The sequence below is a fragment of the Amborella trichopoda genome, chromosome 2 (genome assembly GCF_054954075.1).
Source record: "Amborella trichopoda isolate Santa Cruz 75 chromosome 2, AtrichopodaSantaCruz75HAP2 v2.0, whole genome shotgun sequence".
Classification (NCBI taxonomy): Eukaryota; Viridiplantae; Streptophyta; class Magnoliopsida; order Amborellales; family Amborellaceae; genus Amborella; species Amborella trichopoda.
Window position 1 is genome coordinate 37,697,247 of NC_142337.1, and position 19,860 is coordinate 37,717,106.

The following is a 19,860-nucleotide window of genomic DNA, read 5'->3' on the forward strand; positions in this document are numbered from 1 at the left end:
GCATCTCTCTATTGTTGATTTACCGAAGAATGGTAAGGCTATTTGGAAGAATACAACAGGTGTGAACATGTGGGAGATATGGAAAGAAAGAAATCATAGAACCTTTGAAGGTGAATGTTTGAACGAGGAAATGGTTTTGAGCAAAACTAACCATTTGGTTTGGTATTGGTTGGCAGCAACTAAAGAAGGATGGGGTATCTCTAAGGTGGATGTGCTGATCAATTTGAAAAATATAATGTTTGCAAAAACCACAAGAGTTAGATATAGGAGTGTTTGGACTCGTCCATCACCAAACGTATTGAAGTTGAACTTTGACGGGAGTTCAAATTTTGAAGTAGCTTTCTTATAAACTTATAGTGGTGGACCCTTTTCTTATAAAATTATAGTGATGGGCCCTACCCCACCACCCACCTGTCACATTTGAATCACACTTAGCTATCTCTCTTACTTAGATTTTCCATGAAATGTTCAACAAAATAATTTTTTTAAGATTAATAATATTTATTCTTTTTTTTATGATGTAAAAAAAATAAAAGTACATATAGTTAAGTTTTAATTGCATATAATTACATAAAGAAATTCTATTTAATTCATTTGCAAAAATTAGTATAATTATATTGAAAGTCATATTGTTTATTTATCTTAAGAACTTGTAATCATATGAATATCATCACATTAAAATTTATCGGGGATTTTATTTTGGTTTTAATCATATGATATGGAAGCATTTTCTAATAATTTTTAGTCATGTTTATTATTATATTATAATTAATAATATACATTGATAACCAAATCTTGTATTTTATTTATTAATTTATTTATATTATAAATTTGGTAATATATTATTTTTGTTATAATTGTGAATTAGATTTTTTAAATTAGATAATAGTATATGACATTTTAGATTTTTTTATTTGTATAATAAAATAATTATAAAATATAAATTTATAAACCAACATCTTCAATTTCAATATGTACTATTATACTTAGTTAGGTTGTACTAGTTTTGGATGAGTAAAATGAAATAATAAATGTTTGATACTTTGATGTGACGTTAATTTCACTTTATTTGTATAGTAAAATGATGATAAAATAATAAAATACAAACCAATAATTCTAATTTCAATGTATAATATTGTATTTAGTTAGGTTTTCATAAATGTTTGATGAGAATCTTCATACAGGGAAAGAACATCTCAATATTCATTTATTGATGCAAAAAAATAAAAGTTATTAATGTAGTACCCTCATTTCTTATTGGATTCCTAAAAAACAATACTTATAACGATTTTTAATAATTTTTTTAATTTTTTAAAGCCGAATCCGGTTGATTCCTAATCCGAAACACCGATTCACCGATCCATATGCGTTTTTGGAGTGCTTGATCCGTGGCACCGATCCTTTTTTTAAACCACTAGGTATAGCCATTGCAAATAGTGTGGAAATGCAAACAATTTTCCATGGGTTACGTATTTTTCGTAATAAAAATTTGGGAAATTGTTGTGAGGTGGAAGGAGACTCATTGAATGCGGTCAAATGGTGTAGTAAAAAACAAAGGGTCCCATGGGAGCTGACGTCGATTTGGATGCAGATTATCGATTTGACTGTTGAAATGTCCATTTCTTTATTCATGTGTATAGGGAGGCTAACTCTTTTAGCAAACTATCTGGCTAAAAGGGGTGCTTCTCTATCTTCTATTTCTATTTCAGATGTTGTAATCCTTGTTGGGTAACCTTCTTTTTCAATAAAATCTTATAATATTTGTCAAAAAAAGAAGAAAAAAACATTTGGATTGTTAGTTTCCATTGTTTTTAGATGGAACACCTACTTGCATCCATCTTTGAGATGGATGCTACACTTTCTAGACCGCATATGTAGATATGCGATACAGCTCGCATGAAATAATTTTCCAACGAAAAATAGGCAAATTAAGAGCCTAAAATAGCAAAATTTTGAACTTTGAAGGTTTGAATTATTTTTATTTCAGATCCTAAAGATCCAAAAATAGAGAAATTTCGAACTTCGAAGGTCTACTTTATTTTTTTTATTTATTTCAGATCCTAAAGATCCGAAAATAGGGAAATTTCGGACCTTGAAGTTTCGAATTGTTTTTTTTTCTTTACTTTGGATTCTGAAGATCCAAAAATAGGTCACTTTTGAAAAAAAATTTCGGGGGATTGAGAACGGGTATGCATGTAATATCCAAAATCTTGAATGTAATAAGTGAAAATTTTAGGTAAAATGGTAATAACACTTAAAATATTGATACATGTGTATTTTTCCCTTAATTATGCTTTAAATATATTTTCTTATTTTTTATTATTTTAAAAAGATTTTGACTTGGCCGGACACTGTCCGACTCGAGCTCTTGGAGTTACTCTACTCGAGCATGGCAGAGGTCTGGTCGTGCTTTTGGATCCAGACAACGTGAAGAAAGTGGTCTCGAGCGACTACCTAATCGTGCCCTAAAAAAGTACTTTATTTGTAGGGAGGAGGTTTATATAAGATTGAGGCTCTAAACAATCAAATTATGATGTACCTAAAAAACTCACTAGAAAACTCACTAGAAGAGTTTATTTAGATGCTGAAAAGCCCTTAATTGGATCATCTAGACCTCAAGGTGTTTGAATATGAGAAAAAATAGATTTTAATTTTAAAAATAATGCATATTGTAATGCGATATCTAGGACATCAATTTTTAAGATTTTCAAGTATTCATACTTTTTAAATTTTATAATTAGAGATAAAAATAAATTTTCTATTACAAAGACTTCTGATATAAGTAATATCTTTTGGCCCTATTTAAAGGTCCGCCTTATTTTGATCGTTTAGAGCGTCAGCCTTGAACAAACCACACCCTTATTTTAATGCTGAGAGGCACGCTGAATTTCCCTTTGAAGCCAGCCTATCCAGAGCAGAGCAGATATCCTCTCTCTATCTAGAAGGGGAGCAGAGCTAAGATCATCTCTATTTCTCTCTCTCTCCGAAAAGCAAAGGCTTGTGTTCGTTATCAAATCATGACCGCCACTAGCAAGATCAAGTCTGTGGACTTTTACAGGTCACATTTCATCGCCCATACGTCGTCGATTCGTTTAGATTTCACGTTTTGTTTATCTCTCTAGATAGAGTAATGCTTGGTTCTATGTTTTCCTGTTCTTTGGGTTTCATGGCTTATGCTTCTCTCGATTGATGTATAATTGTTAATGGCGTTTTGTATTTGAAGCAAGAGGTGAGTCTTAATGCTGACTTTCTATATGAACTTTCGTTTGATTGATCCCCATGAAGGTATAGGATACATTTGATGGATGATCAAACAGTTGAACATTCCCTTATTTTCTCTGTGATTAACCTAGAAATGAAATACCCAACATGAAAGGTTGTGAATTTTGGACGTGTGATACGTCGACCATCTTCAGAATGATAGTAGGTTTGTACTGCTAGTTTTAGTGATCAATGTTAAATGTTGACAAATGCTGGTACTCTCTCACATTTAGATTGCTTTTATAGAAACAAATCCTGGTAGTCCCTCACGTTTTGATTACTTTCAGAGAAACAAATAAACATGCATTGAATTTCCTTTTGTGGATTTTCAAGATATCACGGAAGCTATCATTTTTTATTGTAGAAAAATTAGATTCATCTACAATTTAGTTCACCCGTTGTACTACTTTTGATCTTTCTAGCTCGATCAGGCCAGAAGTAATTGATGTGCACACTTTCTATGAATGAGGATTGCAAAACATTTTGAACTTATGCGAAGGCAAATCATTGTTACAATCAGTGTTTCAAAAAGCGCTAGGCGGCACCTAGGCGGTCGAGGGGGGGGGTCCAGGCCGCCCAGTGCCTAGGCAGGCGCCCAAAACCTAGGCGGCCCAGTAAATTTTTTTTTTTTTGGATTTTTCTCTCTCTAAAATAGCTTCTAATGGGTTTTTTAGGTTCATTTGAAACCTAAAACACATAATTTTGCACCTTCAGAATTTAAAAAAATAATGACCCAAAAATGGCTCAATGAGCGGCATTTTTGCCCCTGGACGGGCCTAGACGGGTTCAGGCGGCCGCCTAGGCGGGCGCCCAAGGATACCCACCTAATTTGGCCGCCTAGGCTTGGGCGATGTGCACAGGCCTTCTGGACCGCCTCGGCGGCCGCCCAGGCTTTGGGCGGTCCGCTTTTTGAAACACTGGTTACAATCAGTGCTTGGAGAGTCGGCCAAGTGACATCAGACTCGGCTAACTTAGTCTTGGGGCTTTACCCAGCCGAGTTCGTGGGTATAAACTCGGAAATCTAAAAAAATCTTAGAATTTGTACTTTTTATTAAATCAATCTATAAAATTTATACTATAAATATGTTCATATAAATTTTTGATGATGATTTGTGAGTTTTTCTTATTATATGCTGTGTATTCCTATTTTTGCTTTTTCTTGGTTTTTTTGAATTGTTTTCAGGTATAAATCATTTTTTTCCCAAATTTCATCTTGTATAAAGGTTTTTTTTTCCATCTTTTGTAGACTTTTAATACTTTTGTAGTTTCAATTGCTTTTTAGTTATTTTACTTTTTTAAAAAATATTTTGCATTTTGCCCTTTTCGGCATGTACACTTCTCAGTGAGTCGACTTAGACTTGCCTCAAGCTTGGTTAGAGGCCAAGTGTCGAGCCCGAGCCAAGGTTTTAAACACTGGTTCAATGAGTCTGGAAGCCATCTTTTGTTGAATGGGGAAGACAAACTTGACTTTTGCAATACTTGAAATGCCTCTATCTATTTGGTCTTTGTACTTCTAGTGTTTCAATTCTTAGATACCTAGATGCTTTTATATTCTCCTGGTACAAGTGTTGACGACATGATACCCCACTAATTCCTATAATGTATACACATAGGATACTTGTAAATAGAATATTATGTTAATATAAAAGCTGCTAGATATCCTTATTTATGTTTACATACCTGTTTAGATGAAAAATAACTTTATTTGGAATAGACCATCTTTTCTAAAATTAATTTACTTTGGATAATATTATTTTGTTAGCTGTTTGTTATGTATGTCGTATTATGTATAACATTATTTAATTATTCAATTTTTTGGGTGATTTCCAATTGTTTTTAGCTATTATTGGCTACAAATATGTGATCAGAAAATTACTTTGAATAAAGTAAAAATAGCTTTTCGAAAAGATAAACGTATAGTTAAAACTACCTATAAGTTTATCTAAGATAACTTTATGATGGACACTACCAAACAACAGATAGTTCACTATCATGATTAACTTTATTGAAATAATGAATTATCAATGATAGCCAAGCCCAAATAATTAGGAAAAAGGCTCTGATGATGATGATGATGGTGATAAATTATCAGTGATAACAGGTACATCAAAACGGGCGTGTAATAGGTATATTTTAAGATGACATAAATGATCTATGTATCAGTCAGGATACTTGTTATTTGTGTCTCTATTGGGGATTTTGGAAAATTTCAAATCATATGCTCAAATAAGTATGCATATCTGTGACTTTGTATCCATATCTATGTTTTGGAAGTTTGATTAATATATAATCCTATTTAATTGTATGGGGATTTTGAATAAAAGAATGATAGTTCAGTATTTCGTGATTCCTCAGTGGTTTATTAATATAGTTCTTTCAATTATATTGGGTAAGTTAGCCGACCCCAATTATTTGGGAAAGGGCTTTGACGATGATGAATTATATTGGGTAAGTTACTACAAACTGAATGGACACATTCAGTGAATAGAATCGATGCACTTTATGGATTATGGAGACTTCTAACAAGAACTGTGTATTGAACTCCTGATGTGGAAAATGTTTGTAGAGTTTGATCAGTTTTTTGTTTGAGCTCTCATGAATGTTAGAATCATGTCCTGGACTCCATTTGCTTTGCAAATTTTCAAACTTTACCTAGGTGATGAAATGTAGCTAACAAATATGAGGCTATAGATTATAATGCAACAAACAGTAACTTGAAAGTCCAGTGTATTATGCTACATCATTTAACTATTATTGATTTTTTTCTCTGGAACTGCAGGAAAATTCCCAGAGATCTGACTGAGGCATCACTGTCAGGTGCAGGTTTATCCATCATAGCAGCATTCTCCATGATACTCTTATTTGGGATGGTATGGATTTAGTTTCATTTCTTTTCCTAAAGTATATGTTTTGACTTTTGTTTTCTATTGCTCAGTATGTCGTTGTAGGCCTCATGTTTGTATATCTCATCTGCATTTGATAGCTCAGTTTTTGAGAGTTTTTTTTTAGTGGTTTGTTGGCTTTGGATCCATTCAATTACTTTGGCATTTGGGTGTTCTCTATATTTCCCCCGGACTAGGTTTGCTTATCCGAATTTTTCTGTTTGTTGTTGTTTATGTCATATTTTTTTGTCTTCTCTGCATGCTTGTCTGCCAAATAAATGTTTTCAGGAATCTGAATCGCCCTTCCATGAATTAATTGAGAGTGTGAAATATGTGATTTGATGATTTATGCAAGTAAATTATGATGGCCGCATTTTGCAGGAATTGAATAGTTACTTGGCTGTCAGCACCACCACTACTGTTATTGTAGATAGGAGCATGGATGGCGAGTTCTTGCGCATGGAATTCAATTTGAGGTAGATATATTTCAGTTTATCGAATGTCTGCTGGTGGGTGATAGTCGGCCAAGGAAATTTATGGAACAGTTACTATAAAAATTATTATGAATAGTAATAAACGAATAATTATGATTTTTCTGGGGTATTATTGGAAACATCAATTTAAAATAAAAAAGAGCAAAGATAAAGAAAGGCATCTTGCCACTATAATATTTTTGTCTGGTAGTTTTGCCTCTATTTGTTGGGATATCGGAAGATATCATCCATTGCTTTAGAAAGTGATTGAGAATAAGTGAACATGATCTCAAGAGTTCAGTTGATTCAATTTTCTGGATGTGGGTTTTATTTGGTGGTGGTAATGACAAGTCGTCTTTTTCTTATACTGGAATGCTTTTGCATTTTTGCTTGATCTTTAAGTCAGGCTTGGAACTCGATGTATATGGTTAGTGACTCATGTTTATGTGTTTTAATGATGATCTTGCGGTAGAATATCTTTTGAATTGGCACCCCAGCAATTTATTTTACTTACATCTGTACTCAATGTTAGAGAAGTCTTTAACCTTGAAAATGCGAATTTTAGTTTACCTTCCTTTTCACTCCTGAGTTACCATCCCAATCCTTATTTCTACTGTCACCAGCTCCTGTAAATATCTACTTAGTAGTTGTTTAAGTTTTTCGAGTTCACCATGTCAACTTTTGGCCCTTTTCACTTTTTTGACTGTCTTCTGTAAATCATTGAGTTTGAGCATAAAGGTCAAGGGAAGTCAAGGTAACCACTTTCATTGGATTCTAAGACTATTTCTTTTCAAAATTGTTATCTGTTAAATATTTTTGGTATCCATCAAACAGTCGTCTGATCAGTGCATTTTTTACTTGCTAGCTTCTGTCATAGAAGACACATCTATTTCACAACATTCTCAAGTGATAGCTATATGACTAATACAGGGGCCTGAAGAGACTGCTTTTTTCTTAATCCACCCTTAATGATTGAAAATGATGAAAAAGTAATAATGTATGGACTTAGACCCTATTTACCTAATTCTAGTTTCAAAAAAAAAAAAGCCCTATTTACCTAAATCAACTTATGGATGTTCATTAGGTTACTTGTTTTGTTTGCTCTGAGAGCATACAGATTTTCTTTATTGAGTTTTTATAAGTGTCATCATATTGGCATGTCCTGCTTCTGTTTTGTAGAGCTGTTAGCATGTAGTTGACTTTTCATCTAATGTGGTCATAACTTAGTAATTTTTTCTTTTGCAGTTTTCCTGCACTTTCTTGTGAGTTTGCTTCTGTTGATGTGAGTGATGTGCTGGGAACAGTAAGATTCTCTCCTCACCAAACCTACCACAGATTGTATTCAAACTTATAAAAGATATATAAAAAATGCTTAATTGATGAATGTATGTTGGTTGCCATAGGGCATAGAATTGCTAATATGCTAGGTTATTTTTGCATAGCCTTACCATTGACTAAGATCTCTTGATTCATAATGATGGGATGCTGGCTTTAGCTACTTGGTATGTAAACTGCCATTTTGTCCTTCTTTTAGCTATGAATGATATCTTTGACATCAGTAATTCACAGATTTGGAAATGAAACTCACTTCTCATGAAATAAATTTTTTTGACAGTATGATACAAACTGTTGGTTTTTTTGAGTAAGATGTTTCCCCCATTCGGATGGCAATTGTAAGATTCTGGTCTTGGATACAAAATTTAAGGAGTTCAAATACAACAATGGGAACTGTTAGAAATGTAAATCGTTGAAATAAAAATCACACTAAATGTATAGATATGTGACTTATAAATACGTTAGATAGTTATGTTAGTTTATAGTCCATACTTACATGTTGAACTATTGCTCAACAACCAATGTTGAACTATTACATGGAGCATGGAATTGATGATTTAGAATTTCGTTTATCATCGCTTACAAATAATCCGTAAAGAGAACAACTTGGTTATACAAATTGCCACCTGATGATGTTCTTGTAGTGGTATTCTTTATTGGCAGCCATGAAGAGAAAATCCGCTGCAAGAATATGGAAGGAAAGAACTTCACTTTCACTAAGCACCGAATTAAAATCTTCCAACTTTTGTCATGCATAAGAAAATTGAAATATCACAAGCTGTTAGATTGGCCTAGATGTGATATTTATATATAAGAAAATGCTCTCTCATCTATAGATATTCATACATAATAAAATGCTCTTCTCATATATGATGCAGGTGGTTAAACCATCAAAGCTAAATGGCTCTTCTCCTGCTGTAGTTCCACTAAATTATAACTAATTAAGTTTTGGATCCCAACCAACCCACTAAGCAAACGAATAATTACTACAATCGACATTCCTTCCGGATCAGAAACTAACCCACCGGGCTACTACAGGGTGACAAGCACAAGCATGGATATCAATACAACACCATTTTCTTATGGTCGTATAAAGGTCTCTGATGCTGTGGCGATGTCAACCTGGAACTTCTATTAATTTGAAAATCTACTTCTGGATTGTGTCTGCCATTTTTTGAATTAGAAATTTAGATCAGAATTCTGAAAAATGAGCATTGCATAAGACTTGATGCCCAGTCTTTGATCTGCATCTCTTTGAAAATGTTAGAGCAATTTAATTAAAATTAGAAACTTCTTGACATATTCCTAGGTGTGTGACTGAAACTTCTAGTTTCCTTATACCAAAGTTATGGTCCCGATTGAGGCCACCAGCTTGGTTGCGAGTTCTGAAGTGATTGTCTTCTTTAGAATGCTTCAGTTCATGAGTTGGTGTGTGAATGAAGAGAACCAATCTCTGATGGTTGTGGTGGTCCATTAGGCTGTGAGGTTGGTCCTTCTCAAGCTCATATGCCTACTCTAGCTATCCTCATTGTTTGCTGTTGTTTTTGTTCGTTTTGGAAATTTAACATCAAGTTACAAAGCCATACTAAGACGTGTACATTGGTGACAGGGAGAGAGGAAAAAGTAAGACTGGCTCGGTAGTTTAACAATTGTGAGAATGGACATCTTGTTTCTTTTTCAAATGATAACTGAAATTTCATTAATGAGATAATTGAAGAGTATATCACCCTGTAGATAACAGAGAATATAAATCAACTGACTTGGAGGTGCTGGGTTGCCTGTCTAACAGGACAAAGTGATGGAGTCCCCAACTAAAAAGGGTAAGACAACCATCCCATTAGCATGCCAACAAATCAGCTCCCAGCAGCCTTACTGACCTCACAAAGAAAATGTGAAAGGATGAAAAAAATGTCTGACAAATGTTAAAGCTCTTTGCAAGTACTCTTAAAAGGTGCCAAAAGATTGCGATGCATAGTGCCATCTAATCACATCAATGAGTCTCCCTGCACTTGAAGAGTGCCTGCAATAGTTAGGCTTTTGCTTACTATGAATCCAAAACTCCAAAGAGAATCAAGAATGCTATAGCTCCTGTCATTGTCCTGCAAAATGCAATCAACCTTTGGTGGACAGAATCGATGAGTGAATCACCACCAAAATAAGTGTTGTTATCCCTTACAGCAGTATGCTGGAATTTATTTATGTCTCTGGCACAGGCTCATTTGACAAAACATTCTCAATCTCTAATGAAGTCAACTGTCCACATGCTCTAAACTGGGATCATTGATTTATTCCTTCCGAACTGGTTTAATAATGATGATGCTTTTGACAATGTTGTTATTAATTTCTTTCCAAAAATTCCTCATAATACTTTTGACTGCTAAGTTTCTAAATAATTTGACTTCTTGGTGGGACTGGAAGTGATGACCTTTATGCGAAAAGCCCATACGTTGATTTAAGAATTATCCTATCTATAACAAGGAATTCAACAATAGGCTCCGTACTTTTTTTCTTTTTGACAATCAAGAGGTGATTGTGGATTGCCTCCTAGTGCATGATGAGCATGTGGGCAATCTGAGAAATTTGGTGTTTGCGTACTCTACTACGAGAATTTGGTATGAATGAGCCAACCACTTAAAGGCCTAAGCCCTGGGTCGGAGGAGACAATTCTAATGTGCAGGATATGGGATTGTTAATTGATCAGGGTTTCCTAATATTTCTACTGTGAAGGTTAGGGCCTTACTGGATGCGCCAATATATGCCATAAAACGAAGGCTTGGCACCAATGAAGGTAAAGCACCTGTTTCAAGGAATGGCTGAATCAATGATATATATGTTTTCCGCTCAAAATTGATGTCCCACTGTAGATTATGGCAGTGAAATCACGGCGTCGTACAGCCCGCGTGTTAAGACCACCAAGTTGGTATTTTATATGGGCATCCAGATAGTGAATATGTTCACAGGATGCTGGATCTCATGAACCTGAAGTTATGTATACATATTAAACTCTTCATTCCTGACTAATTAGAGGATCATCTTGTAGCTCTAACGCAGCCAGAAAGAGAGATCATCTTTATTATCTTGTAATATTACTGAATCCGTAAGCAGATTAGTGATTGTCCAAATGACACAGTCTGGTTTTGTTGTTTTGAATGGTATTTGAGCTATTGGCCTATTACTATTGAGTGTCGAATAGGTTGATTTATCTTACTTTTTATTTTTTGAATCCCGTTCATGCATTAAGGTTATTCCGTGCCTACTGTATTTATGTTTCATAATACAAATTAAACTGATCTATGCATCCTTTGATTCACAGAACAGGTTGAATATAACAAAGACACTGCAGAAATTTTCAATAGACCCTAATTTGAGACCGACAGGTGCTGAATTTCATCCAGGACCAATCCCAAAGGTGAACCATGGGGATGAAGTTGATGAAGAATATGGAGAGGGGTCTGTTGTCTTGAGGGGAGACAATTTTGACGCATATTCACATCAGTAAGTTGAAGACAGCCCTTAAATCTCATGCATGTCAAATTGTTATTATTTAGATCATGTGTCTTGCTTTGAATGGACACTCTTCAACATGGTAATCTGTGATTCTTTTTCTAACAAATTGTGCTAGAGTGTTTTGATTTTATCACATAAACCTATGTTTCTCAATGACTAAAACGGGAAAAAAGAAGAAGCTATTAGCCTATATTTATCTTTTTGTTTTGTAATTTCTAACCATAGTTAGTGGGATCTTCCAACAAGGGGTAGTTTCCCTCCTTAATCTCGTTCCTACACTCTAGGGAAGAGTATCTCGCTGCTCCGTGATTTTTAATCTTTGGAATCTCAATCCTCCCTACTAGGGATGAAATCTTGGTTATGGGGGTCCATGTGGCCTAGCATTGTAGCATAGTAATGAGTATAGCAGTTTGATATTTTATAGTAATATATACTATTAGTATAGAATATATGATATGGTTGTATATATTAAGTTTAAATATAGGAGCACATAGGTATAGTATAGATAATATAGTATATAGCATATAGCATTGTTGTATTGTATAGCAATATATTATAGTAGTGCTGTATAGTATACTAGTAAATACTATACCTTCGATGCCTTATTTTAATCAGATGGAACTCAGCCCTCTATAGTTTATCATTCAATCCTGATTAAGTCTGGATCGACTCCCACAAAATATTGGGATCAAGATCCCTAGATTTCAGGGTGTGCAGACCATAAATTCTTTTATTGAGCATCCTGCTTCTCACAATCCCAGAATCTATGGTTGTAACTTGTGAGTTGATGGTTGGTTATTTATATGTATATCCTTAATGGAAATGTAGCTTCTCATTCTATGGTTCATCAAACAGTTTAGAGTTACTGAGAGATAAAACATAACATTTTTCTGGTACAAATTTTTTGATAAGTAGTCTTTTGAACAGAACAAATTTTTTAATAGCTTTGGCTGTTTCGACTCTCTGACGTTCTAAGTGTGATTAGATCATGAAGTGAAGCTCCTGAGCCCTTTGGCCTGCAGGCATTTCATCCTTCCCATGGGGCAGCCATCTTGTATTTCTTTTTATATAATCAAGAAAAGTGGCTAGTCCATTACTAAGTAAATGCTAGTATGCCCTTTTAACTTTATAGTGTACTAACTGTGCAGGGATTAGTGAGTACATTCTCTTAGGGGCCTAGGTGAATTTGTTTGCTTTGCTCATTTAGTTCATAACAAGAAATAATTTCTACATGGATTCATACTAATCATCTAACTAGAGCAACTAATTTTGTCTTAAAATAAAATTTCATCACAGGCTTCTTTATCTTTTCCCATCTTTCCTGTTGAGTGGAAAGTCTGCACCTTCCACACTTCAAGCAACATACAAAATTGCAAGCCTTTTCAGTTGCCTCTTAGTTATGCTGCCAATAACTTGATAGCTTTATAATGAGCTGCTTCTAGTAAGAGATGCTTTGTGGCAATCAGGCAACACTTTCAGCATCTGTACTTCACATGCTTGAATTTGTGAACTATCAAAAAGATAAAAAAAAAACTTTGAATGGTTGAAGTTGAATACCCAAAGGGCCTGTTTGATAACTGGAAGCAAGTTCATGAACTGTAAATTGGAAGTTCCTCTTTGCTGGGAAGAAAGAAGTTACTGTAAGAAGTTCTAGGTTTTATGTTTGATAATCTGCTGGAATGTTAAAGAAGTTATGGGTTTCTGTATTTGATAACCTCCTGAAATGTTAAGTAAGTTAGTGCTTGTGTTTGATAACATGTTGAAAGACTAGGAAGTTTTGGGTATCTGTATTGGATTAGCAGTAGAAGTAATAGGCAAAATGTAAAATGTTAAAATTGAGACCTAGATATTATTTATTATTTATTAATTTTTAGAATTTTATTTTTTGGGATAAAATATCAATTGAAAGTAAAATACGTTGGATTGAGAGAGAGAGAGATGAGTGAGAGAAGTGTCCTAGAGAGAGATATATTTGTACAACAATTGAAGCAGATGTTGCATGATAAACTTCATTGCACCTCAAAATTGAAGCATTCTCTAGACAATATCAAGCACAACCTCAATTCAATATTATGTACCAAATCACTAGTTTCCTAATCAATATATTTTCTTGACTATTGTGGGTATACGATTTGTTGAGTCTTTTTACAATTATGTAGTGGAATAGGTGTTTAAATCTCATAAGTAGGTAGTCGATGACTTTCTTCTTAAACCTAATCCACTTTCTTTTTATCTCGAATTATTAACACTAATATCTTTGTTCTTTTCATAAACTACAATGAGCACGTGGTATTTATTTCTTCAAATTCAAAAGAAGCAAGAGCCAAAGGGTTGCAATGCAGTGGCTATGGATGCGGTTTGCAGTCCAGTTAAACCAAGGGAACCCAAAGAACTTATAAAGCAAGATTAGTGTTTTAAAATGCGGGATGCGGCCCTGATGCGGTGGGGGGCCGATGCGGCCGGGATGCGGGTGCATCGCGATGATGCGGTCAATTAATGTAAAAAAATTCGAAAAAATCTAAAAAAATAAGTTAATGCATATAAAAACAATATGAAGGTGATATATGTAATAGTAGGTATTTTTGTTTAATGATTAACTTCAAAATTATTAGCTGTCGGAGATTCTGTATCCAGTTATCCACTATCCCCTGAAACTAGAAACTTGAAACCAGCTTCATAAGGATTCAACAATCAACAACCATAAGCACAAATTTGCACCATAAGCACAACCATAAGAACAACCATCAACAACCATAAGCACAAAATAGTGATATTACAAAATACAAACCAAAAGTCAAGCTCAAGAAGAGTTAATAGTTAATAACTTAATACAATCGTCCATTTTGATAGTCAATTTTGAAATTTGAACTTCATTTTTTTAAATATCAATCAGACAAGTCATCTTGAGAGTCGTCATGTGCATCATCAATATCATCCTCGACGGCCTCCATGTATTCTTCTTCACCGGTCTCCTCTGAGTCAGCTTCCTCCTTGACCTCTGAAGCTAATGTGCGAGTGCGACTAGACCAGCAGCTCCTCTACTCCATGTGCTTTAGTGTTAGGTCGATCTTCTTCATTAACACCTGTTGTTAGCTCAACATCAAGCCACCTAAGATCGTCACCCTCAAACACACGCTCTTGTCTTGGATCCACGGTCCGCTCACTTATGGAATCACCATCAGCTTCATATAATTGAATAGGGTTGAGCTTTGTGCGTTTTTCATACCTCTCCCTAAGCCGCTTGTTATACCGCACATAAACCAAATCATTCAACTTTTTTTGCTCCAACCTATTTCTTTTTTTTGTATGGAGCTATGGTAGAAATTTGAATCAGATAAATTAGATTTTAGATTAGAAAAGGATTAAGGAATAAGAAGTAAAGGACTTACATGCTCAAATGCACTCCAATTGCGCTCACAACCAGATGAGCTACATGTGAGATTCAACACTCGAATAGCGAGACGTTGTAGATTTGGTGTCTCGCTTCCATAAAATGCCCACCATGCAGCTATATAATATTTTATAATTTACAATATAGTTAAAAATTAAGGGTATAAAATAAACAATGGAACTATACATAAAGTAAGAGACAAGTAAGATTTGGCCTTTACCTGGATCTGTAGTGTCCCTATTTCGAGTGGCAATATCTCTCCCAAAGTTTTCGAAGGCTAACTTGAACTTAATCAACTCATGGTTCTGGATCTCATCCTTGATATCTTTGTCTGGCACCAACCTCTCCAGCACATCTAAGAACCCACCATTTATTTCACGATCTGACTCAATGGATGGGTGCTTGTAGTGAAGAGATGGGTTTAGAAAATAACCGGTTGAATGGAGGTGCATGTGAAGCTGGGTATCCCATCTCCTATCAATAATTTCAAGCATAGCCTTGCGCATAGTTTCATCATCCTTTAAAACATCTTTTATTTCAGTTCTTGTCCTAGTCATTGCTTCATGTATGTAGCCCATGGCGGGCTTAGCATCACCATCAACCAGTCGAAGCACTCTCACTAAAGGGCGAGCCACCTCCAATGCAATAATTATTTGATTCCAAAAAGATGTATTCAAAATAATATTTTCAGCCTTTCTCCCATCCTTATGCTTTGACCATTTGCTTTGACTCCATTGCTCTGAAGCAAACATGGTCCTCAAGGCACTTTTTTGCTAGGCTTCGAAGAGTGAGAAGTGACATGGCAAATCTAGTGATACCCGGTCTCACTAATTCTCTCTTCTTTGTAAAAGACCTCATCATGCTTAGGACTATGGTGTGATTGTAAATAAATCCAACAACAAACATAGCTTTTGAAATCACCGCACTAAATAAAGATGTTGTACCCATTTCTTTAAGCGTAAGATTAACACAGTGAGCTGCACAAGGTGTCCAAAACATATGCTTCTTTTTCTAAGTCAAGAAATGCCCAGCTGCAGCATAGTTAGCACCATTGTCAGTGATAATTTGTACCACATTTTGCTCCTCAACAAAATCGACAATCTCATTTATCAAGCCAGATAAGTATATACCATCATGTGACTTGTCTGATGCATCAATAGACTTAACAAAAAAAGTACCCGTTGGGCAGTTAACCAAAAAATTAATGAATGCCTTTGATTTTCCATCGGACCAACTATCAAACATAATAGTAGCCCCATATTTCTCCCATCCTTCTCTCTGAGAAATCAAAATTTTATTCACATCAAATACAACATCCTTCAACAAGGGCTCCTTAACCTCATGTAGTGAAGGAGGAATAAATCTTGAGCTATATTGCCCAATTGCCTGGACCTTACATACAAAACTATCTAGAGTTATAGTATTAAAAGGAATGCCGGCCATGTAAATACACTTTGTAATTCCACTTACATACCGACTTCCTTTGTTCTTTCTTATATTTATTGTCAATTGTGGTTTGTTTTGTTTTTTTCTCTCTCCTGAACCACAATTTCGGGGCTAGGGGTGAAAAAAGAATCCATTGGCCCCTTAGAGAGAGGTGTTCTTCTCTCAACACTACCACTAATATTTATAACCTTCTCTCTTGAGGTTGGAGTATGAGTACCCTTTTGCCTCATAGCAACTTCAGACATATCATCATCAACATCATCAAATAATTGCATATCATCAAGTAATTCCTTTCTTTTTTTTTTTTTTTCTCGTTATCTTTTTTCAATCTATCCAAATATTCTCTAATCTCCTTTTTTATATCATCTGTAGCTTGTGGGCATGCTCTTACATTCCCAAAAATTCTGGCTAAATGCTCTTTTTGTCGAAACATACCACCCATATAAGTATTTCCACAGAGCAAGCATATCACATAATTTCTATCTTTCGGATTTTTAGTTTAGCATATTTCCTAGCTGGATCCTTGTTAGTAGAAGATTGGGAAGAAGACATTGCCCCAAAAATAAGTATAACAGTATTATTGTACAAGAAGGAATAAAAAGTTACCGACTCTGTGAAGTAGTGCTCGATATCTTCACGGCCTCTGAAATCCCCAATTTCTTATCACAAATTCACCTTAACATCCCCAAATCAACAATAAAAGGCATCAAATGAATATCCAAGTATCAAACAACAGCCAAATCGAAGATTTGGATCCTTCGATTTGATGCAAAAAAAGCCACAAAAGTGGCTGAAAATCTTCGATTAGGGGGTATAGTAACCCCCCAAACAGTTTCCCTAAACATTGGAACAAAAAAAAGACCATTTTGCTGGAGGGGCAAAATCGAATAAAAATTTCCGGGAAACAGATGCGGGCGTGATGCGGTTTGATGTGGCCATGATACGGGATGCGGCCATAATGCGGCCTGATGCGACGCATATGCGGCCGCATCTGTCAAAAGCGCATATGCTCTTGAACGGGATGCGGATGCAAGCGCATCCCGCATGATGCGGCCGCATATGCGGCGATGTGGCCGCATTTTAAAACACTGAGCAAGATCATATATTTCACATAGGGCAACACTCGAAAACCACAAGGACGGATTCAGTTCGAACACCTTCTCATACTTAAAGCCACAACCCCAAGAAGAGAAACCCATGACATTTATTCACTTAAAATTGAAAGACAAGTCCATCAATACTTCTACTGCGCTACAAGCACTTATATCAAGCTACACCACAAGTCTTGTGTTTCCCAGCTAGTAGTAATTCAATCGATGTCGAAAAGAGATGCAAAGCACTAGGGAGGGAGAAAACCAGAATACGAATGAGTAAGAAATCACAAGGAAACGAGAACGTGGGATCAACCAGTTTGTATTGAGAGTGCCACACAAAGTAGAATCTACTAGTACTAAGCTGGCAAATAATGAAAAGGCCAATCCACAACCAACTATTATCTGGTAATGAGCAGTAGAATTGGATTGTCAAAACTAGCAAGAAACATTATTAACAGATCCAACCGACATGTCTCTTGGTGGAGGGGACAACTATGCATTAATAACATAAAGGGGGTCGAATTAATAACCCAAATGCATCCATTATGAACCTATCCATTTAATCCATATTGTCAATTCAAGCTCCAAGTCATCATCTTGCAACATTCATGAGCATCTCATGCAAGATACACTAGAATGGATAATTTGGAGGAGCACATACAGATGACAAACACAGGTATTGAAATCTATTGAAGAGCTTGGGGGAAGATCACCATTAATACTGCATATCCCTTAACACAAGCCAGTGTCACTAGCTTGAGTCACATTCCTAGAAATGAAATTGCATATTAGTTTTAACACAAGCCCAAACGGGAATCCATATAGGTTGAACGCACCAAATCAAAGAAAAGGAGATAGGGGTATCCTAACTTCATTTGTGAGACCATGTTTTTGCAGCCTAGGACAATTAAAACGCAAATGATATGACCATCTATCCACATACCAAGGTATCAGCCCATGCAGACGCAGCAGTGTCCCCAGAGTGCCCTACCTTTGCTACAAGCAGATGGGGCTCAAACCTCCCAACAGAAAGCATAAGGCTAACTAACCCCATTACTTGCATCAAGATTTTATTGTCCTTTTCATCAATGATAACTTTTATCTAAGATTGAAATTTGTGAAATTAAAACAAATAACAAGATTTCATCTTTAGAAACTCCAACTTCAGTTCTTAAGTCATGATTATTAAAAGGAAAAGGTGAAAATTTATTAAAAGGAAAAGGTAAAAATTTAGGCATTCTAGATAAATATTATGCACTGTCAATATATAAGGCAAATGATTTTATGTTCCACTGACAAAGGAAAAATGACAGTTTTCTGTTTTTTACAGGCCAACTGTTATTCGAAAAGCCAATAGTTTCTGTGCATGCTTGCTCACATCATTCACTTTTCCTACACATTTTCCAAGATTCCAAACTTCTTTCATGAAAAGGGCCCCACCATCCCATTAGCAGTGTTGCCTTGTATTTGATGTAGAGTGACAAGAAACTACTTGCTTCAATGGGCAAAACTTCCAACACGAATCAGATCCTAATGGAAGGTCCCAAATGCAAGTCTATGATTGTTTCCCCTAAATGTAGAGTGGAAATCCCAATTGGTTATTTGTTAGTGAAATATTTTACTGCAGTTATACTTTTGATAATGCAATATATTGTGAATGGAAAATAGAAGTACTGCCATAGCTTTAGCATTATTCTATATTTCTGCTAATTGATGTATTATCTTTGAGCTAATCAGTGTGCAACAGTGAATCAGATCACAAGATTTTGATTCATGTGGTAAATGTCTGAACTCCTAATCATGGTAGACATGCAATTCTTCAGTGATACAGCTCTTCTCTGTGTTGCTTCCTCCAAACATTTGAGTATATGAATCAAAGTACACTAGATTGTCCCTGTAGCATATTTGTTTATGTCATGACCTTCTAACATATGAGAAAAAATGGCTTCTAAGGATACACAATACCACATTAGGGATCTAGCCAGACAAAGAAAAGGATATTGTTGTTATCAAGGAAAATCTCTCTACATGTCTCTTTCATGCTTTTTGTTTGAAAGATATAATTCTCTTTCATTTGACATTATATTCCATAATAAAGATCTTAATTGCCCCAATGAGATCGGTAAAAAATACATAGACACAAAATGTCACCAGTGGCTTACTACTACAATGAACCGTTGCTCAGAATACCTTAATCACTCATACACATGGATATTGCAGTCATGGAAGTATACCATTTATTCTCTTTGAGTCAACCTCTGCCAATTTCATAAAATCTAATCCCCTATAAAACATAGTTTGCAAAAGAATGTAATACACATACAAGAAACCACGGATGCTCTGTGCAGAAAACCATATAGCTAGATTCCAACAACTTTAAAAAGCAGCACGAATTCAGAAAAGGTAAAAAACCATAAACTGAGGATGTCGAAATTCACTTTCATTGCTTCAAAGTTTTGTGTGAATGGACA

The 19,860-nt window shown here is 35.2% G+C and overlaps 1 protein-coding gene across 6 annotated transcripts in view; it reads left to right on the plus strand.

Moving 5' to 3' along the window:
* Positions 1 to 2,890: 2,890 nt before the first annotated feature.
* Positions 2,891 to 19,860, plus strand: part of LOC18421476 (protein disulfide isomerase-like 5-4) — a 49,512-nt gene continuing 32,542 nt past the window's right edge. For 4 of the 6 annotated variants that reach the window (XR_016050557.1, XR_016050558.1, XM_006826461.4 and 1 more), the window contains exons 1-5: positions 2,891 to 3,058; positions 6,041 to 6,131; positions 6,525 to 6,619; positions 7,862 to 7,919; positions 11,265 to 11,446. Coding sequence is in view for 3 of the 6 variants with exons in the window: in XM_006826461.4 (XP_006826524.1) it covers positions 3,018 to 3,058; positions 6,041 to 6,131; positions 6,525 to 6,619; positions 7,862 to 7,919; positions 11,265 to 11,446 (467 nt within the window). In the remaining 3 variants the exon portion in view is untranslated. The remainder of the gene's footprint in view (positions 3,059 to 6,040; positions 6,132 to 6,524; positions 6,620 to 7,861; positions 7,920 to 11,264; positions 11,447 to 19,860) is intronic. The other 2 variants (XR_016050559.1, XM_020674076.2) reach the window with 1 other exon arrangement.